The following is a 16,945-nucleotide window of genomic DNA, read 5'->3' as shown; positions in this document are numbered from 1 at the left end:
ACTTATTTTTTTTAAAGATTTTATTTATTTTGAGAGAGAGAGAGCATGCAGGCAGTGGGGTAGGGGAAGGAGAAGGATAAGCAGACTCTGATGTGGGGCTTGATCTCAAGAGGCTGAGATCATGACTTGAGCTAAAATCAAGAGTCAGGTGCTCAACCAACTGAGCCACCAGGGGCCCTGAAAATAGCTGTTTAATTTGTCTCATCCCTGGAAAGAAAGTTTTCTCATAACCATAAATGATATTTGGGAGGAAAACATTATTTTCTCATCACTATGAATGACAAAGAGATTACTTTTTAGCTTTAGAATATCTCCAGGCAGTGCCACTCATATTTTATTCAGTATGAATTGGATTGTCAGTGAATGGTGTTTTCTTGAAGCTTTGAACTGTAGCTCTGATGTCAAATCATCAGTCTCCGTAGGAAACAGGTATAGCTATTCCAGAACTGTTCCAAAGAAAACATTATTTTAAGTCAGCCTCAATAATTTAAGTAAACTTTCAATTTGGGACCTACTCAGAGGTATGTGTTGCCCTGATGGTGATAATGTTTGGCAGATGGTAATTGTTGAAGTGGTGGTAAAGGTTCAGAGCTGATCGTGTAACCAGCAATTGTGCCAGTGATCAGTGATTTTTGTGGATGGAATGGTCTGAAAGCGGATTGTGAATGTTGGTGATAATATTCAGTAATCAGATCATAGAATGCTATTTTAAATGTCATCTAACAAACATTGTGGCTCAGGTCCCCAGAAGGAGACAGTCTACTGAAATGGTTAAGAATGGGATTTGGAAAACTATGGCCTGAAGGGTCAAATACGGCACATATTGTTTTGTAGACAAAACTTAATTGGAACGCAGGGATGCTCATATACATTGGGAATGTTTGTGGCTACCACAGCAGGATTGAGTAGGTACAATAGAGACTGTATGGCCTCCAAAGCCAAAATACTTATATTTGGCTCTGTTTAGAGAAGTTCAATGACCTCTGGTTAAAAGCATAGGAGTTAGAGACTTAGAGCTGGGGTTCAATCCTGGTTCGTAAACTTTAGTGTGAACCTCATTGGTGCCAATACTTGAAGTGAACTGACATAAAACTATTTATAATGTATTTCTAATTATCTATCTGTCATCTATCAGTCTATGTATGAGTTATATCATCTGATCTGTCTATATCGTATTAATCAGAGGGCACGAACAACTATACCAATACTTCCAAATCTTAGTGGCTCGGTACGATTTACGCTTACTTGTCATTCGCACACAGTGATATGGGGAGAGTGCACTGTTCCTTGTAGTCATTCAGAGATCTAGGCTCCTTCTACTTTGTTGCAGGGCCAGCTGAAATACGTGAGCACCTGGTCCCCACAGATAGGAAGAGAGTGGAAGGAGATGGGGTCATTCCACTCACACCTCATTGGTAAAATCTCAGTCATGAATCCACCTAACTGCCCCAGAGGCTGTGATTATGGCCTATTTGTGAGATCACCAAGTAGAGCACCTGGACATAGGTCATCAGTAGCAGTCCCTGCCATGTTTACCATGTGTCCTATTTCACTGCACGAATATTACACATTTGATTATCGCATGCTGCAGGCCCTACCAGAGATATTAAATAATATGGAATAATGTACACAGGGTATTACCTCTCTAAATCTGGAAGGCTGTGAATGACAGAACTCAGCTGGCTCAAAGGATTTCAGATGAGGGGTTGGGGATCTATGTACACCTCTCAGGCAGGATAACAGTTGCTAAGAGATGCATTCCAGTGCCAGACTGTCTGAGTTTGAATCCTGGCTCTCCTACTTTTTAGCCGTGTGACCTTGGGCAGGTTACTAAACCTCTTCAGGATTCCCTTTCTTCATTTGCTAGAAATGAGTTAATAATGACCTAAACTTGAGTTAATGGTGGTACCTATGAAGATGAACTCATCTGGTGCATATAGTGTACTCAGCACAATTGCCTCATGAATTCAAATGAGTTCTAAACAAGAGTGAGTCAGTTATTATCACGGTATATAGCTAATACTATTTTTAAACACTTATTAGTATTAGTTACTGACGGTAAGTGCTTCTTATATGTGAGATGCAGAATTATCTTTCATAGCATCATAGACAATCATCTAGCCTTTGAATGAATACATTCAATGATACATAAGTGTTTAACAAGATGATCAATGTCATTATTAATTGGCTTTGTTAGAAAAATATCTTATGTAATAACTGCTATGGTAACACCTCATAAATATTGAGTGTGTGTTTGGTGCGAAACACTGAGCCAAGTCCTTTACTAACATTAGTACTTTTTCAGTCTTTCATTCCCCTGTGGAGTAGCTTTGCTTGCTGATATTTTACAGAGATGAACACTAAGGCCTAGAGGGTTTAAATTCTCAGCCCGGGGTCTCACCGTCACTAAATGGCAAGGAAGGGATTAGGCCAAGTCAGAGCTAGACACAGGCACCACCACACTCCCTTGTTCCCTTGTCTTATTCACTCTGCACTTTTGGGTTTAAGAAGATTAAGTAGAAAACTTCCCTTTCTCTTTATTGTAGAATCAGAATGGTCTCTGTTATACCTCCCAGGATGCTACTGTTACTCAAAATGTGTTCATTGCCTAATCATTTCTGTTTGCTAGAGACTTTTCAGGTAGCTAATCGATTTAGAAAAATAATTATGATAGCCTAGAGTTATTTTTGATTTTGATTTAACATTTATTAATTCAGCCATTAGTTTGCTTTTAAAGAAAAGACATATTACTAACATGCTTATAATATATAGTCATTACAACTAATTTCCCAAATTATAATCAATGTTCATCACAATTACCAACATTTTACATAAATATTGTAATAGCAATGTTATGCCTGGTACCATATCATTAACACCAGACTAAATTTACATGCTGAAATTGGATACAATGTGTTATAGGTAATTGATGGGACATTTCTGATACATAAGTAATTTCAAGTAATGGAATCATTAGTATTTTTTACCCTATTCGATTTTTGCAAACTAGCTATGAAAGATTTCATTAGGTGAACTGGGACCATTGACTTCAATGTTATTGCTACACAAAGGCTGTGCTGGAATTAATCTTGTTGCTGAAGTGCTGCAAATGCTAAGACCAGATTATCATGGGGTGATCTGAAACTGCCATCCACAGAAGAAATGTTACAGATGTTACCTGTGATGTTCCCACAGGTCCCCCATTGCTATTGCCACAACCAGGACAAATCCAACTGCATTTGCCTCTACCACTGCAAGTTTCTTGGTCTACTGGACCTTCTACTTAGTCACTGTTGGCTTCTACTCTTCTCTCTGCCATGCTCTTTCTTGGTTTAATTATAAGAGATATCATGTTCGGCTTCCTGGCCCAGAGTCTTTATTTTAGGTGCACTCAGTCTGCAGAAGTACTTAGTACATGCGGGGAGACACTTGGCTTCCCTGGGAACCCTGCTCCTGGGGCCACTGACTGATAGCCTGGAAGGCGATGCTTTCTTCTCTCATCCTGATTCCTCAACGTCCTTGTTCCTACATAGCCAGCGATGCTGTCTTGGACTTCCCCCCCTTTGAAACATGGCAAATTTGAAAAATTTGTTGATAAATAAGTCTATCAACTTAATTTTAATATCTCTTAAGCTCATCTTCTCCTTCTCATCACCAATGCCTCAATTATAGTTTGGGCTTAAGTTAGCTCCTGTTAGAATTCTTGGAATACATAGCTGTTAAATAAACTTCTTGTTTCTAGTAACATAGTCCTGATCCCATGACTCCCCTGCTGAAAATTCCGTAAGGACTCCTCACCTCCCGCAAGAGAATCCAGCCTCCTTATCATCCTGCCTTAAGTGGTCAGGAGCTGGACTCTGCCTCCTCATCCAGTCTTCCTTTTTGGCCTTTTTCTTTTGTATTCTAATGTCTAGGTGATTTATAAAAGCTTTCTCTTCATTCCCAACCTCTGCCTCTGACTCACTCTCCACTGCTTTCCATCCTGAGTGCTTACCCTTAACTAGCTTGTGCTTGTCCTTCATATCTTTTCCATCAATTCATGGGCATGCTTCCTTGATGCAGCCCTATCATTACCTTTCCATTGATCCCACTCCATCATCTGCCACTTATCATGTCACTCAGTGCAATTTCTGATCACATATAAGATTCACCTTCCTCTACTCCCCCAAAGTAAATCATCTCCAATTACCTTGTTTCCCTTATACATAATACATATTTATGATTCTGCAGCCAATTCCAATGAAGTGTGTATGTGTGTGTGTGTGTGTGTGTGTAATTGCCCCACACAACCAAGCGATTCTTTGACACCAACTGGGTGTCCTATAATTTAACTCAACTCTGACCTTTTCTACCTGGAGATACAGCCAGATCCTACAGGTTAAGGGCTCAGTCCTACAAGACTGCCCTCCCCTAATTCAGATGCCAATTGCGAGTCCACATTTTCACCAGTGCTTCTGAATGAAGGGGTTGAAAAGATAAACAAAATTGACAAACTCTTAGCTAGACTAAGAACAAAAAGAGAAAATACTCAAATTAATAAGACAACCAGAAGTGAAAGAAGAAACATTGCAACTGGTGCCATAGAAATCAAAAGAATCCTGAGACTATTATGAACAATTCTACTCCAATGGACTGAAAAGCCTAGAAAAAAAGTGGATAAATTTCTAGAAACATACAACTTACCAAGACTGAACCATAACGAAAAAGAAAGTCTGAACAGACTTATAATGAGGAGATTGAATCAGTAATCAAAAAATCTCTCAACAAAAAAAGCAGGACCACGTGGCTTCACTGGTAAATTCTGCCAAACATTTAAGGAACTAATACCAATCCTTTTCAAACTCTTCCAAACAATTGCAGAGAAAGGGATATTTCCAAACTCATTTATGAGGTCAGCAGTACCCTGGAACCAAAACCAGATGAAGGCATCACAAGGAAAGAAAACTACAGACTAATATTATTGATAAATATACATCCAAAATCCTCAACAAAATCCCAGATAATTCTAACAGCCCATTAAAATGATCATACAACATAACCAAGTATCTTTATTCCTTTGATGGAAAGATGGCTCAAGATATAAAAATCAATTAATGTGATATCCCACATTAACAGAATAAAGAAGAAAAATCACATGATCATCTCAACAGATGCAGAAAAAGCATTTGACAAAGTTGAACTCTTATTCGTGATAAAAACTCTCAACAAACTAAGAATAGAAGGAAAGCATCTTCACATAATGAAAGCCACATATGACCAGCCCACAGTTAACAACATGCTCAATGATGAAAAACTGAAAGACTTCCCTGTGAAATCAGGAGCAAGACAAGGATTTTCAATATTGCCACTTTTATTCAACAGAGTACTGGAAGTCCTAGCCAGAGAAATTAGGCAAGAAAGATAAATCAGGTGTTGTGATATTATATATAAAAAAAATTCTAACAATTATACCAAAAAACTGTTAGAACTAAAAAATTCAGTGAAGTTGCAAGATACAAAATCACATACAAATATACACCAACAATGAATTATCTGAGAAGAAAACTAGGAAACTGATCCCATTGACAATAGCATCAAAAAGAGTAGAATAAAAAACTGGGAATAAATTTAACTAAAGAGGTGAAAAGCTTGAGTACTAAAAAATGCAAAGCACTGATGAAATAAATCAAAGAAGACACAAACAGTAAGTTCATGAGTTGTAAGGCTTAATATTGTTAAAGTATTCATACCACCCAAACCTATCTGCAGATTCACTACAACCCTATCAAAATCCCAGGTGGTATTTTCTACAAGTAGAAAAAAATTCATATGGGACCACAAAAGACCACAAACATTCAAATCAATACTTAAGAAAGAATAGGGCTAGAGGCATCCTGATTCCTGATTTCAAAGTATATTACAAAGCTATAGTAATCCAAACACTACGCTACTGGCATAGAGACAGACATCGAGACCAATGGTACAAAATAGGAAGCTTAGAAGTAAATCCATATATATATGGTCAAGTGATCTTTGACAAGGATGTCAAGAATACACAACAGGAAAGGGAAGGGATAGTCTCTTCAACAAATTGTATTAGGAAAACTGGATCACCACACCCAAAAGATTGAAATTCCATCCTAACCTTATCCCGTATACAATTATCAATTCAACATAGATTAAAGACTTAAGCATAAGACCTGAAACCATAAAGTTCCTAAAAGTAAACCTGAGGGGGAAAACTTCATGGTATTGGTCTTCGCAATGATTTCATGATATGATTCCAAAAGCAGAGGCAACAAAGAGTAAATAAGCAAGTGCTAAATTAAAAAGCTTCTGAGCAAGAAAGGATATCAGTGGAGTGAAAAAGCAGCCTACAAAATGGGAGGAAATATTTTGAAACCATGTATCTGATAAAGGGTTATCTCCAAAATATATAAGAAAGTCCTTCATCTCAATAGTAAATGTCTAACAACCCAATTAAAACATAAGCTGAGGACTTGAATGTGCATTACTCTGAATATATCCAAACGGCCACCAGATATATGAAAAAAATGCTCAACATCCCCAGTCTTCAGGGAAATACAAATAAAAACCACAATAAGATAGCACCTCAATCCATCAGGATGGCTATTATCCAACAAATATAAGATAAGTGTTGAGGATGTGAGTAAATTGGAACAATTGCACACTGTCAGTGGGAATCATAGCTGTGCAGCTACTATATGGAAAACAGTAGGGAGCTTCCTCAAATAATTAAAAATAAAAATACCATGTGATTCGGTAATCTCACTTCTGGATATTTATCCAGAGGTATTGAAATCAAGATCTCAAAGAGATATTAGACTTCCATATTCATTATAGCTCTGTTCACAACAGCTAAGTTGTGGAAACAGCATAAATGTCCAGAGACGAATGAATGGATAAGAAAATGTGGTTTACACACATAATGGAATATACTATTTATTTTTAAAAAGAAAAAGATTATTTGCAATATGCAGCAACATGAATGAAACTGAGGGCATACTGAGCCATCACAGAGAGACAAATACTGCGTGATTCCACCGACAAGAAGTATCTAAATAATCAAAATCCTAGAGTCCAGTTGCGGCTGGAGCAGGGGGTATGAGCAGTGACCCATAAAGGAATAAACTCTAGAGATGTGCTGTACAGCATTGTACTTATAGTCAACAACATTGTAATACACACAATTCTGTTAAGGTAGCTCTCATGCTCAGTGATCTATAATAATAACAATAGCAATAATAATAAAGAATAAAAGTCTCAAAAAGAAAAAAAAAGTTATCAAACTACCAACTCAGATTTTCCTTGTAAATAGTCTAAATCTCTTCCCATGTGTCTAAAGTCAAATCATATATTAAAAAAACGGTTTAAGACTCACCTCAAAACTCACAGCTCCATTGTGGTCCGTATCAAATGCATTAAACAGAAAGTGCGCGTATGTTGTTGAGTCTGAAATGTTGGAAAGGCAGTATCATTAAAGCAGCATTGCTTTGCTTTTCCTTCTTTCTTTCCTTTCTTTCTCTCTCTCTCTTTCTTTCCTTCCTTCCTTCCTTCCTTCCTTCCTTCCTTCTTTTATTTTATTTGACAGGGAGAGACACAGCAAGAGAGGAAATACAAGCAGGGGGAGTGGGAGAGAGAGAAGCAGGCTTCCCGCTAAGCAGAGACCCTGAGGCAGGGCTCAATCCCAGGACCCTGGGATCATGACCTGAGCCAAAGGCAGAACTTAAAGACTGAGCCACCTAGGTGCCCCTAAAGCAACATTTCAATATCCTATTGAAGATTGGCACAGCACACCGAAGCCTCCTCTTATTTAGGAAAATTTACTCCATCTCCTGTACTTGTGCTTTCTTTCTGGCTGTGCACCTTCCTTCTGGAGAGGATTGTAATTTGAGATTCCTGAGAGTGAGCTCCTCACACAGAGGCCATTGATGATACACATTCTCTGTAAGGTTGTGGCTAGAAATGCTCTGAGCACTTGGGTGTCTTGGGTGGTGTTTCTGGTGCTGAGAAGAGTAATGGTACCATAGGTGGGTGTGAGAAATAAGTGAGACGCATGTGGAAATTGTTTGGTGCTTGGCAGGGGCTGTCTCTACAAGTAAAGTAATAAAAATACTAAGGGAGAGGGGTGCCCGGTGGCTCAGTCGTTTGAGCATCTGACTCTTGATTTCGGCTCCCGTGGTGGTCTCAGGGTCAAGCACCCAGGTGTGCTTGGAACTCATCGGGGAGTCTGCTTGAGTTTCTCTCAGTCTCCCTCCCTCCCTGCCCCTCCCCTGCTCTCTTGCTCTCTCCAATAAATAAATTAATTAAAAACAATACTAATAGTGAGACACACATGAATTGGCGTTTTTAGTTTTGTGATTATGAATTGTTTGTCATTTTTACAACTCAGATAAAGCTAGGGACTCAGAGAGCTTAGGAAACTTGCCTAGAGTAACAGAGTCAATTAGGAGTAGAGCAGGATGAAATGGAGTTCCTTCTGACTGGAAAACCAGGCTAGCCCACAGCCAGTGAAGTGGCCTGATGAACTGAGGACAGGAGTGACTTGAGAAGTTTCTGTGGCCATGGTAAGAGTGTGGGGTCCTGAGGGCCCCTGGGCCTTGGGTGGGATTCACGGTTCAGGTAACCGTGGGCATTTTGGGACAGGGCTCTGTCCCTAGCACCTCACAATGCCGCCTGAGAACTCTGGAGTATATCTGAGATCCAATGCTTCCACTGAGCTTGCTTTTGATGGGTTTTCCCGTTTTTCTTCTTCTCCTTTTCTCTGTGGCCTCTCTTCATCTCTGAGCTTTCTGCTTTTTCATGTTAGAAGTATATTTTTTCTTTTCTTTAAAGATTTTATTTTATTTATTTGACAGAGAAAGAGAGAGATTACAAGCAGGCAGAGAGGCAGACAGAGAGAGAGGGGGAAGCGGCTCCCCACTGAGCAGAGAGCCTGATGGGGGCCTCGATTCCAGGACCCTGAGATCATGACCTGAGCCCAAGGTAGAGGTTCAACTCACTGAACCACCCAGATGCCCCAAAAGTATATTTTATTCTTGCTGTTTTCTTCTCTCAGTGCAGTTTTCATTTTTCAGTGCTTCTGTTCTTGACCCTTAATCAAATTTACTTGATTATTTTAGATGTTTTATCTCATGGTTTCAGCCTTTTACCTTAACCTTTTTTATATTAGAAAAAAAAAGTAACCTTTTAGCTCATTGGCTCCAGCCTTTTATCTTCTGTTTAAAATTTCATCTATTTCTATTTTATAACTTTTAACCTTTATTTTTTATTGGGATTGAACAAAACTTCTTATTCACCTTTTACTTTATAAATTGCTTTTTTAAAGGCTGTCAAGAAGCTAAGTCACAGTAGCAGGAGAAGATCACCCTTCCCAAATAAGGGAGGTCAGAGGTCATAGAAACTTCCCTCGTAGCTCTCAAGCACCCATGGCCCACTTGTGGATGGTTTTTCCTGAATGCTCTACCCCAGTGGTAAATGCTATTGGAGACCATATATTTTATAAGGTAGACTGCACACTCAGTTTCTCAAAATGATGGTGGCATTGTCTTTTACCTCTCACCTTTAAATATGCTATATGAACCCGCTTGTTTTTAAACATAGGAGATATTAACACTGTTGTCTGTGAACTAACCAGGGACCACAGTTGGGTCTAAATAATATGTCCTGTAATTGTATCTTGAGTGAATGTCCACACAGTATCGATGAGTTGCAGAAATAAATACTTTTGAATATAGGTTATTACTAGGGATTTGGTTATAATCGATTTTGTACTGTTCTTGGAAGTACCATTACAGAGTTGTCAAGAATTGGTAGCCTGTTTCTATTCACAAAGTTGTTTTGCTCTCAACGGTGCTGTTACACAGACTTCTTGAACTATTTAGTGCCCTATGGTGATAGGGGTTGACAGGCGTTATGTTAAACTTACATTCCGAGGGAGAAAAAAAGAGATTTTGCATATTTTATAATGAGCTTCCATTAAGTAGGTCTCTTGGTATCCTATTTAGACAATCAGGGTACAGGCCTTTACCTTAGCAAGCAGGATTCAACATGAATAATGGTTCAGAACAAACAATGTTGGCAATTTTTTTTAAATTAAAGAAGGTAAGCTAACATGAACATACAGTAATTAGTTTTCTTCATAAATGGGGTCACTCTCGCTTTAAAGCTTGACACATGGGACAGATACTCTCAAGGTTTGCCCTGATGTAGTGTAGAGGATTCCTTGTTCCTATAAACATATCTTGGCAAGTCCCCTGGAAGTTAAACCAGTTTTCCAGCCCAGTTATAGTGTGCAGACAGCAGTTGTCATTAGTGTAGTGAAGTTGAACTGCCTGGGTTTGAATTTTAGCTCTACCAAACATCAACTGCATGGCTTTGGGAAAGTTGTTTAACCTCTCTGGGACTCAGTTTTCTCATCTACAAAATGATAACACCAGTATGTACTTCATAGGGCCATCCCCAAAAGATTAAATGAGATATTAATATGCAAAGTGCTTAGACATATATTAAATGTCTAATATTGTCTAATATATGTCCTAAGCATATATTAAATGTTCAATAAATATTATCTATTATAATTATTGTTTCACAGACAACCACCTTAAAGAAATGTGAGTAATTTTTTTTACAGATATAATACATTTCTACCTAAAAAGGTTCCTGTTTTTTTGTGAAATCTCTATTGTGTGTCTAGGTGTGTCTAGATTGGAGTTCTAATTTGATGTCAATTCCTGCTCTAAAGACTGGTAGAATCATGTCATGAAGTGTTATTGTGGCTTCTGCTGGAGTTCATATTTTTTATGACAGGCTTCTGGAGACTGTGAAAGTTTCTGAAGAAAGAGAGTGAGGTTCTGAGCTTTGACTGGGTCAAAGGAAGGAGCTGAGGCACTGGAAGTCTCTGACTAGGCACAGAGGTAGATACATGAAGTAAAGGCGAAGTGTCCACAAAAGCATCTATGGTCAGGTTTCATATGATGGTTATTTTTCTTAGATACTCAATACACATTTACTATGACAATGAATAACAGGCATCCTGGATTCTAGATTTCATTATAGTTGGGAGCTCAAAAGATAAAACGATCTCTCTTCTCTCCACATGACCCGAAAGTCTCCTTTGACCATGTTTCTTTACACATAGCAAATACAGTTCCTGAGTTTGATATCCTGAGATTGCCTCAGTTTCTTAGAATCTTACTTGTGAAGTAGAAAATTAAATGTAGAACTTTTTTAGTTGGGGAACATTTATAGATGCTTAGCACAAGAAGGAATCTTGGAATACCATTGAGTTATTTATCTACATTTAACAAAGGTGGAAAATTTTGCAGGTACCTTCAGTGACTTAGCTAAGATTACCTAGTTGGTTAATGATAGAGTTGTTAATGAAATCAAGACATTCCAACACCAGCTCCTAGAAAAAAAAAAGCATGTGTAGAGTGGAAGGAATACTGAGGACTCCTTTATTCCACATTTTATAAATGTTGTAAAAGTATTGTTCCACAATTTACAGAAGAACAACCTGAGACCCACAGAAATGTACCATTTGAGTCACCATTTGATGGTGATAATCTATCCACAAACCCAGGACCCAACTTAGTCCAATGACTTTAACCCATTTAATTCCAACCCACATCAATAATACCAACCCTTGATTGAAAAATCTATCTATATTCATAAATTTCAGAACGTACTTGATTATCATGATCCAGGTCTGTGGATTGAAATCAATCTGGCTGATTTTTTTCTTCCTACAACAAATCACTACTCCACTTGAATTCAAGCCCAAGGTACAGAATTAGTTTAATGCATTTGAATATATAATTCAAAACACTGTTGCTCTGGTAAGGCAGGTTCACATACACGAATAATAGTTTCTGTTTGATAAGTCTTCTATAAATCACCCTGAAAATCCTCAGAAAATCTGTCCTAGGACAAGAAGGATATTCTATGTCTGGTGTTACTAAAAAAATCTTCATGCCCTTGACCCTGTCCAAGTGCCTCCAGTGCCTTGCACACAGTAATGGTTCCATAGGCGTTTGTTGACTTAGTCTTCTAAATGGAGCTAATTCATCTGTTCCTTCCATAGGTAGCAGGTGCCTCATGCAGACAAAGTAGGTACAGAATCCCTACAACATGAGCAAGAGGAGCCCAGGAAACTGCAATTTTCATAAGCTTTTAAAATGGTCAGTGAACTAAGAGTGTACACTCTAAAGCTTCCACTGTACGTGGAGTTAAAAAAGTACTGCCATAATGATACCAGGAAGGGCACCAACCAGCCATTCATTTCCTCTCGGCTGGTTTTCCAGCAGGTATACTTAACCCTCACAAACCAGATGCTTCTGGTCACACCTCTTGTGCTGACATCCAGAACACCAAACAGGTTGTGCTTGGTAAACCATCTGATGAAGCAGTAGAGAAAATGAAGAGCCTGACATGTTACAAATTGCAGGAGGTTCTGTAGAGAAGACAAAGTCTTTTCCTACAGGAAATGGGGAGATGTGATGATTTATGGACCCATCATTGTTCGTGCTCTTAATGAGAAACCTGTTGCTTTCAGACTTAAATAAATGGTTCCATAAAAGCGCGAGGATGACCATGACATGAATTTGCCTCTCATCGGAGATTCTGTCCTTCCATAGGACCTATTCCCCTTTCCAGCTGCACTGCAAGATACAATTTGCATGTGCAAGATACAATTTGCATCTGCAATATTAATTTTTTAAATTGCTAGTCATTTTTCTTTAAAATATATCATTTCTTTCAGTAGTGCCTGGTACTTTTAGATTTATCCATTCAATTAACATGAATAATCAAAGAATTTTTAAGAAAGCAAAAGTGATTTTTTCCTCTCGAATCCCGTTAGATTTTGCAACAAGAATCATTTGCAAAAGATTGTGCTTAAGTAGATGTTCTGTAATGCCAAAATGTTATTTTTCAAATAAAGATAAATTTTTAATGTGGAGCTGTATCCCATTTCTAGCATGCAATAACTTTCACTTGAGATAATAAAAAAATAACTTAAAGACTTCCATTTGTGCTAGATGCTTTGATATTATTGTTTATCAATATGCTGACAGATACTTAGCTATAATGTAAACATGATTTTTCTTCAGAAATGCCAAGTTTTTCAATAATTTAGAAATAGACAAGTTAATCAAATGATATTCCAAACTCTTTCTTAAGGCAGACAATGGACCTATTACATCTGGGCATCAGGCCCTATGACCAAGAGCTGTCCGTGAACTGTTAGTAATGAGATGGGGTGGGTGGGAATTGTCACCCATGATATATCCAAATTCATGTAATAAGGGGTCACCTTGTGTTTTCTCAGAATTCTAATTTAATTCTTTTACAAGAATTTAATTCTTTTTTTTTAAGAATTTAATTCTTGCAAAAGAATTCTTTTTAATTTAATTCCTTTTAACAGTCATAGCAAATGAAAATGTCTATTTTGATAATTCACACACAGAATTGTCTTCTACCCACTGAAATATCTAAAACCGAATGGATCAAAAACCAAAAGAGAAGTTAATTTTTGTCTGAAACTAATATTTAAGTGTTGTATAATTTCAAAATGCCTTTTGTAGAGATGATTCCATTGTACTGTCCCAGCCAACATGTGAAGCTATGTCATTCATTCCTTCCTGCTTTCACTCATTTACACAGTACGATCAAGTCTGATGACTGGTCAGTGACTTTTCTACCACCTGTGCTCACAGCAATGGACAATGCACAAAACCCTTCCATCCCTGGGAGAAGACATTTTAGTGAGGAAAGAGACAATAAGCAACAACAGAAGAGGTAAAACATGTATTAGTAGGTGCTCTTGAGTGCTAAAGAGAAACGTAAAGTTGGCATGGGGAGTCCAAGGGGTTGTGGTTTAAGATAGGGTGGCCAGGAAAGCCTTGCTGAGATAGTGGCATCTGAATAGGAATGAAGGTGGTTGGATACTGAGATGGTTATTTGGGAGAGAAGAATCCCAGACAGAGGGAATAACAGGTTCAAAAGTCCTAACAGTAGCCCAACAGCTGTGCCTGCGGAATTAGAAGGAAGAGGGTGTGGCCGGAACATAGAGAGCCAAAGGGGCAAGGTAGGAGCGGGGAGAGGACAAGACAGAGAGGGAACAGGGATCACAGCTTACAGGTCACTAGCAGGTGTGGTTCAGACTCTGATGGAAAGGAAGGTTCTGAGTAGAGCAGTGACAGGAGCTGGCTTTCACTGAACAGGATTACTCTGGCTCCTATTGAGAGAAAAAACGTGCTGCAGGAGCGGGGAAGGGTTGGAAGCAGAGACTAGCTTAGAAACGATTGCGGTTACTTTGGTGTGAGAGGATGGGGGCTCCTTTACACAGGAAACAGTCAAAGAGGATGATAAGGAAACAGGGAGCGTCTCTGCATCTTGATTTCGGTATTTATTAAAAAAGGAGAGTCACAGCTAAGATAGTTGGGAGGTGAGGGGTAGTGCATGCCAGGGCCAGGGACATACTGGATGCCTCAGGAATGGCTGCTACCACAGCTCAGGTCGGTTAGTCTGGGTGGCTTCCTTTTTATGTTCGCCCTGTTGTGCCTGCACAGTGCTCTCATACATGCTGTGATTTAAACCCCTATCTTTGCACTTAATGCCTTATTTGGACATTGCCCATCTGCAGCACTAAACTGGAATGTTCTTTTGGGCCGGTACCACATCTTCTTCCCCTTTCATTATCAGCACCTAACACACAGCTGGATACACAGTAGATTCTGTTTGAGCTGGGCTTCCTGTTGAATGAAAGAGAACTTATAAGGCCTAGGGGCACATCAAATGATCTCTTCACTCATCTCCAACAGGTATGTATTATCATCACGCCTTCTTTGTTTCCTTTCCAATTAAATTAATATTCAGAGTGGTATTAACTTTCTCAGATGTGGGGGGGAGGGGATAACAAGAGGTCCTAAAAGAGAAAGAGCAGAAAGAACACTAGGTAAGGCTCTACAAAGATCTAGGTTCTAAGCCATTATCCACCCATTAATGGATGTGTGACCCTGAGCAAACCATTTAACTTCTCTAAAGCCCAAATTTCGCATCTGAAAATTGAGGATAATTATATTTGTCCTAATTTGAGAGTGGGAAGAATCTAATAATACCTACAGTACATGCTGAAGAGCTTTGTAGCATATCCTGGACTGAGCCATTGCCGCCCAAATGTGCTGTGTGTTTGAGAGCCATAGTATGGGATACACAGTAATATAGTTTCTTGCATTCAGCTGAAGGAAAAATCCTGGCTATCTGATCATTTGTAAGGTGCTCATTTTTATGATACATTGGAAATTATACACACTCGCATGCTGTGTATTAATTCTTTTACATAGCAATTAAAAATGTAGGCTCATGCCATAAAAGATAAAGCCCAATTCAAGATTGCAAGCATAATTCTAATGGAGAGTATGTTAACAAGTCCACATTTTCACTTACCTCCCTGTGGAAAGAACTGTGAGTAAATCTCTTTGAAGGTTTCTTCATTAACAACACCACTGGGACATTCCTAAAGAAAGTGGTAGAGAAGCAATATGAGCAAAGTGTTCATAAAACTGATTTTATTTTTTGCACATTTTGAAACGAAACTGTCTACTGCGCAAAGCTGCACCGGGGAAAGTGAAATATCCATCCATTTTTCAAAGGGAATAAAAGCACACAATAAACTCTTCTTTGTTCCAGGTCCCACAGAATGAAAAAAAAATTACAGATATAAACATCTTCACATATTATCAATATTAAAGCTGTGCTGACACATGAAAGAACACGCCATTGCTTTTAAGGATACAAATGTTTATTATCAACAAAGTAAGAGGAAATTACATTGTTTTTCATACAGGAATGGTATCACAGGATGATTATGATGTGCTCTTTGCTGAATCTTGGTGCCATGTTTCTCTGGTGATTTGCTGGACCCACAGTACCTTTAGTTCAGTGAGAAAATGGTCTGCTCCATGTGGGAGTGGTCCAAGGAGGAATAGTTCCTAATTTCTGTTCACAGTGTGTTCAGGAGTGCATAATAGTTTGTGACAGGTGACCTTCAGTGAGATGGGACTGCAAGATCTTTTTAACTTCTGGAGAGAGGGTCTGAAAAGAAAGAGTCCTGAACATAAAGAATTTCCATTTTTGTTCCATGGGTGGAGTTACTTTTCAGACTGATGGATACTGACCTTCGGAACTCCACTAATGTTGGACCACTGACCTGGTGGGACAGAGGGCAAGGCTACCTGTACCAGAGTGGATCAGGCATTTTCTACAAAAGGAACTGAAATCTTAAATGTTAGAAGAGGTCTGTCTTGGTGCTGAAAATGAAGACTAAGAGACTCATAGACAAAGATGAGAGCAAAATTCCCTCCACTCTCTGGAGTTAAAGAATGTTCTGGTCAGGAGTCTGAGGTGTAGAGACTCGTGAAGCAATAGACACTGATAATTACATAACAATCTAACATTAAGTCACATATGGGATGTTAATTGTACATTGACTGTGGGACGGTGGTAAGCTCTGTCCAGTCTTTTTGAGCGGCTCCTCAGGAACAAACAGCCCCACTTTATTTGTCTCAGCTGTCATGGTGCTCCCATGATGTCTGGCTCTCCCCAAGATTCACTGGGGAGCATCAAGGGTGTGTTAAATTCCCTGCCCTGAGATACAGATATTCTGTGTACTTTAAATTTGACACTGTTCCTGGGATCTTAAAATAATCATCTGTTGTGGTGTTAAAGCTTCTCCTAATCCTCAAAATCATTGCCCCCTCATGAATAAACTTGGTTTATTAACTTGATATTTCTTTATTCCAATGAGCCTGTTACTCACAACTAAAATGTGCCTTACATGAGAAGTTTTCTATTTTCTCACTCATTGGTTTGAAAGGTAGGACCTTTGATATATGAACACAATTTAAAATAATGCCTTCAATGTGAACGTGTGTTTACAGAG

The 16,945-nt window shown here is 38.7% G+C and overlaps 1 protein-coding gene across 5 annotated transcripts in view; it reads right to left on the bottom strand.

The window, feature by feature from the left end:
• Positions 1-16,945, bottom strand: part of KCNIP4 (potassium voltage-gated channel interacting protein 4) — a 1,147,911-nt gene that overhangs the window by 16,579 nt on the left and 1,114,387 nt on the right. For all 5 annotated transcript variants that reach the window (XM_082728683.1, XM_082728687.1, XM_082728685.1 and 2 more), the window contains 2 exons: positions 15,451-15,520; positions 7,382-7,452 (listed from right to left, as the gene is read on the bottom strand). In XM_082728683.1, the coding sequence (XP_082584809.1) occupies positions 7,382-7,452; positions 15,451-15,520 (141 nt within the window). The remainder of the gene's footprint in view (positions 1-7,381; positions 7,453-15,450; positions 15,521-16,945) is intronic.

This window comes from Mustela nivalis (genome assembly GCF_964662115.1).
Source record: "Mustela nivalis genome assembly, chromosome: 4".
Classification (NCBI taxonomy): Eukaryota; Metazoa; Chordata; class Mammalia; order Carnivora; family Mustelidae; genus Mustela; species Mustela nivalis.
This window is presented reverse-complemented; position numbering and strand designations above follow the sequence as displayed.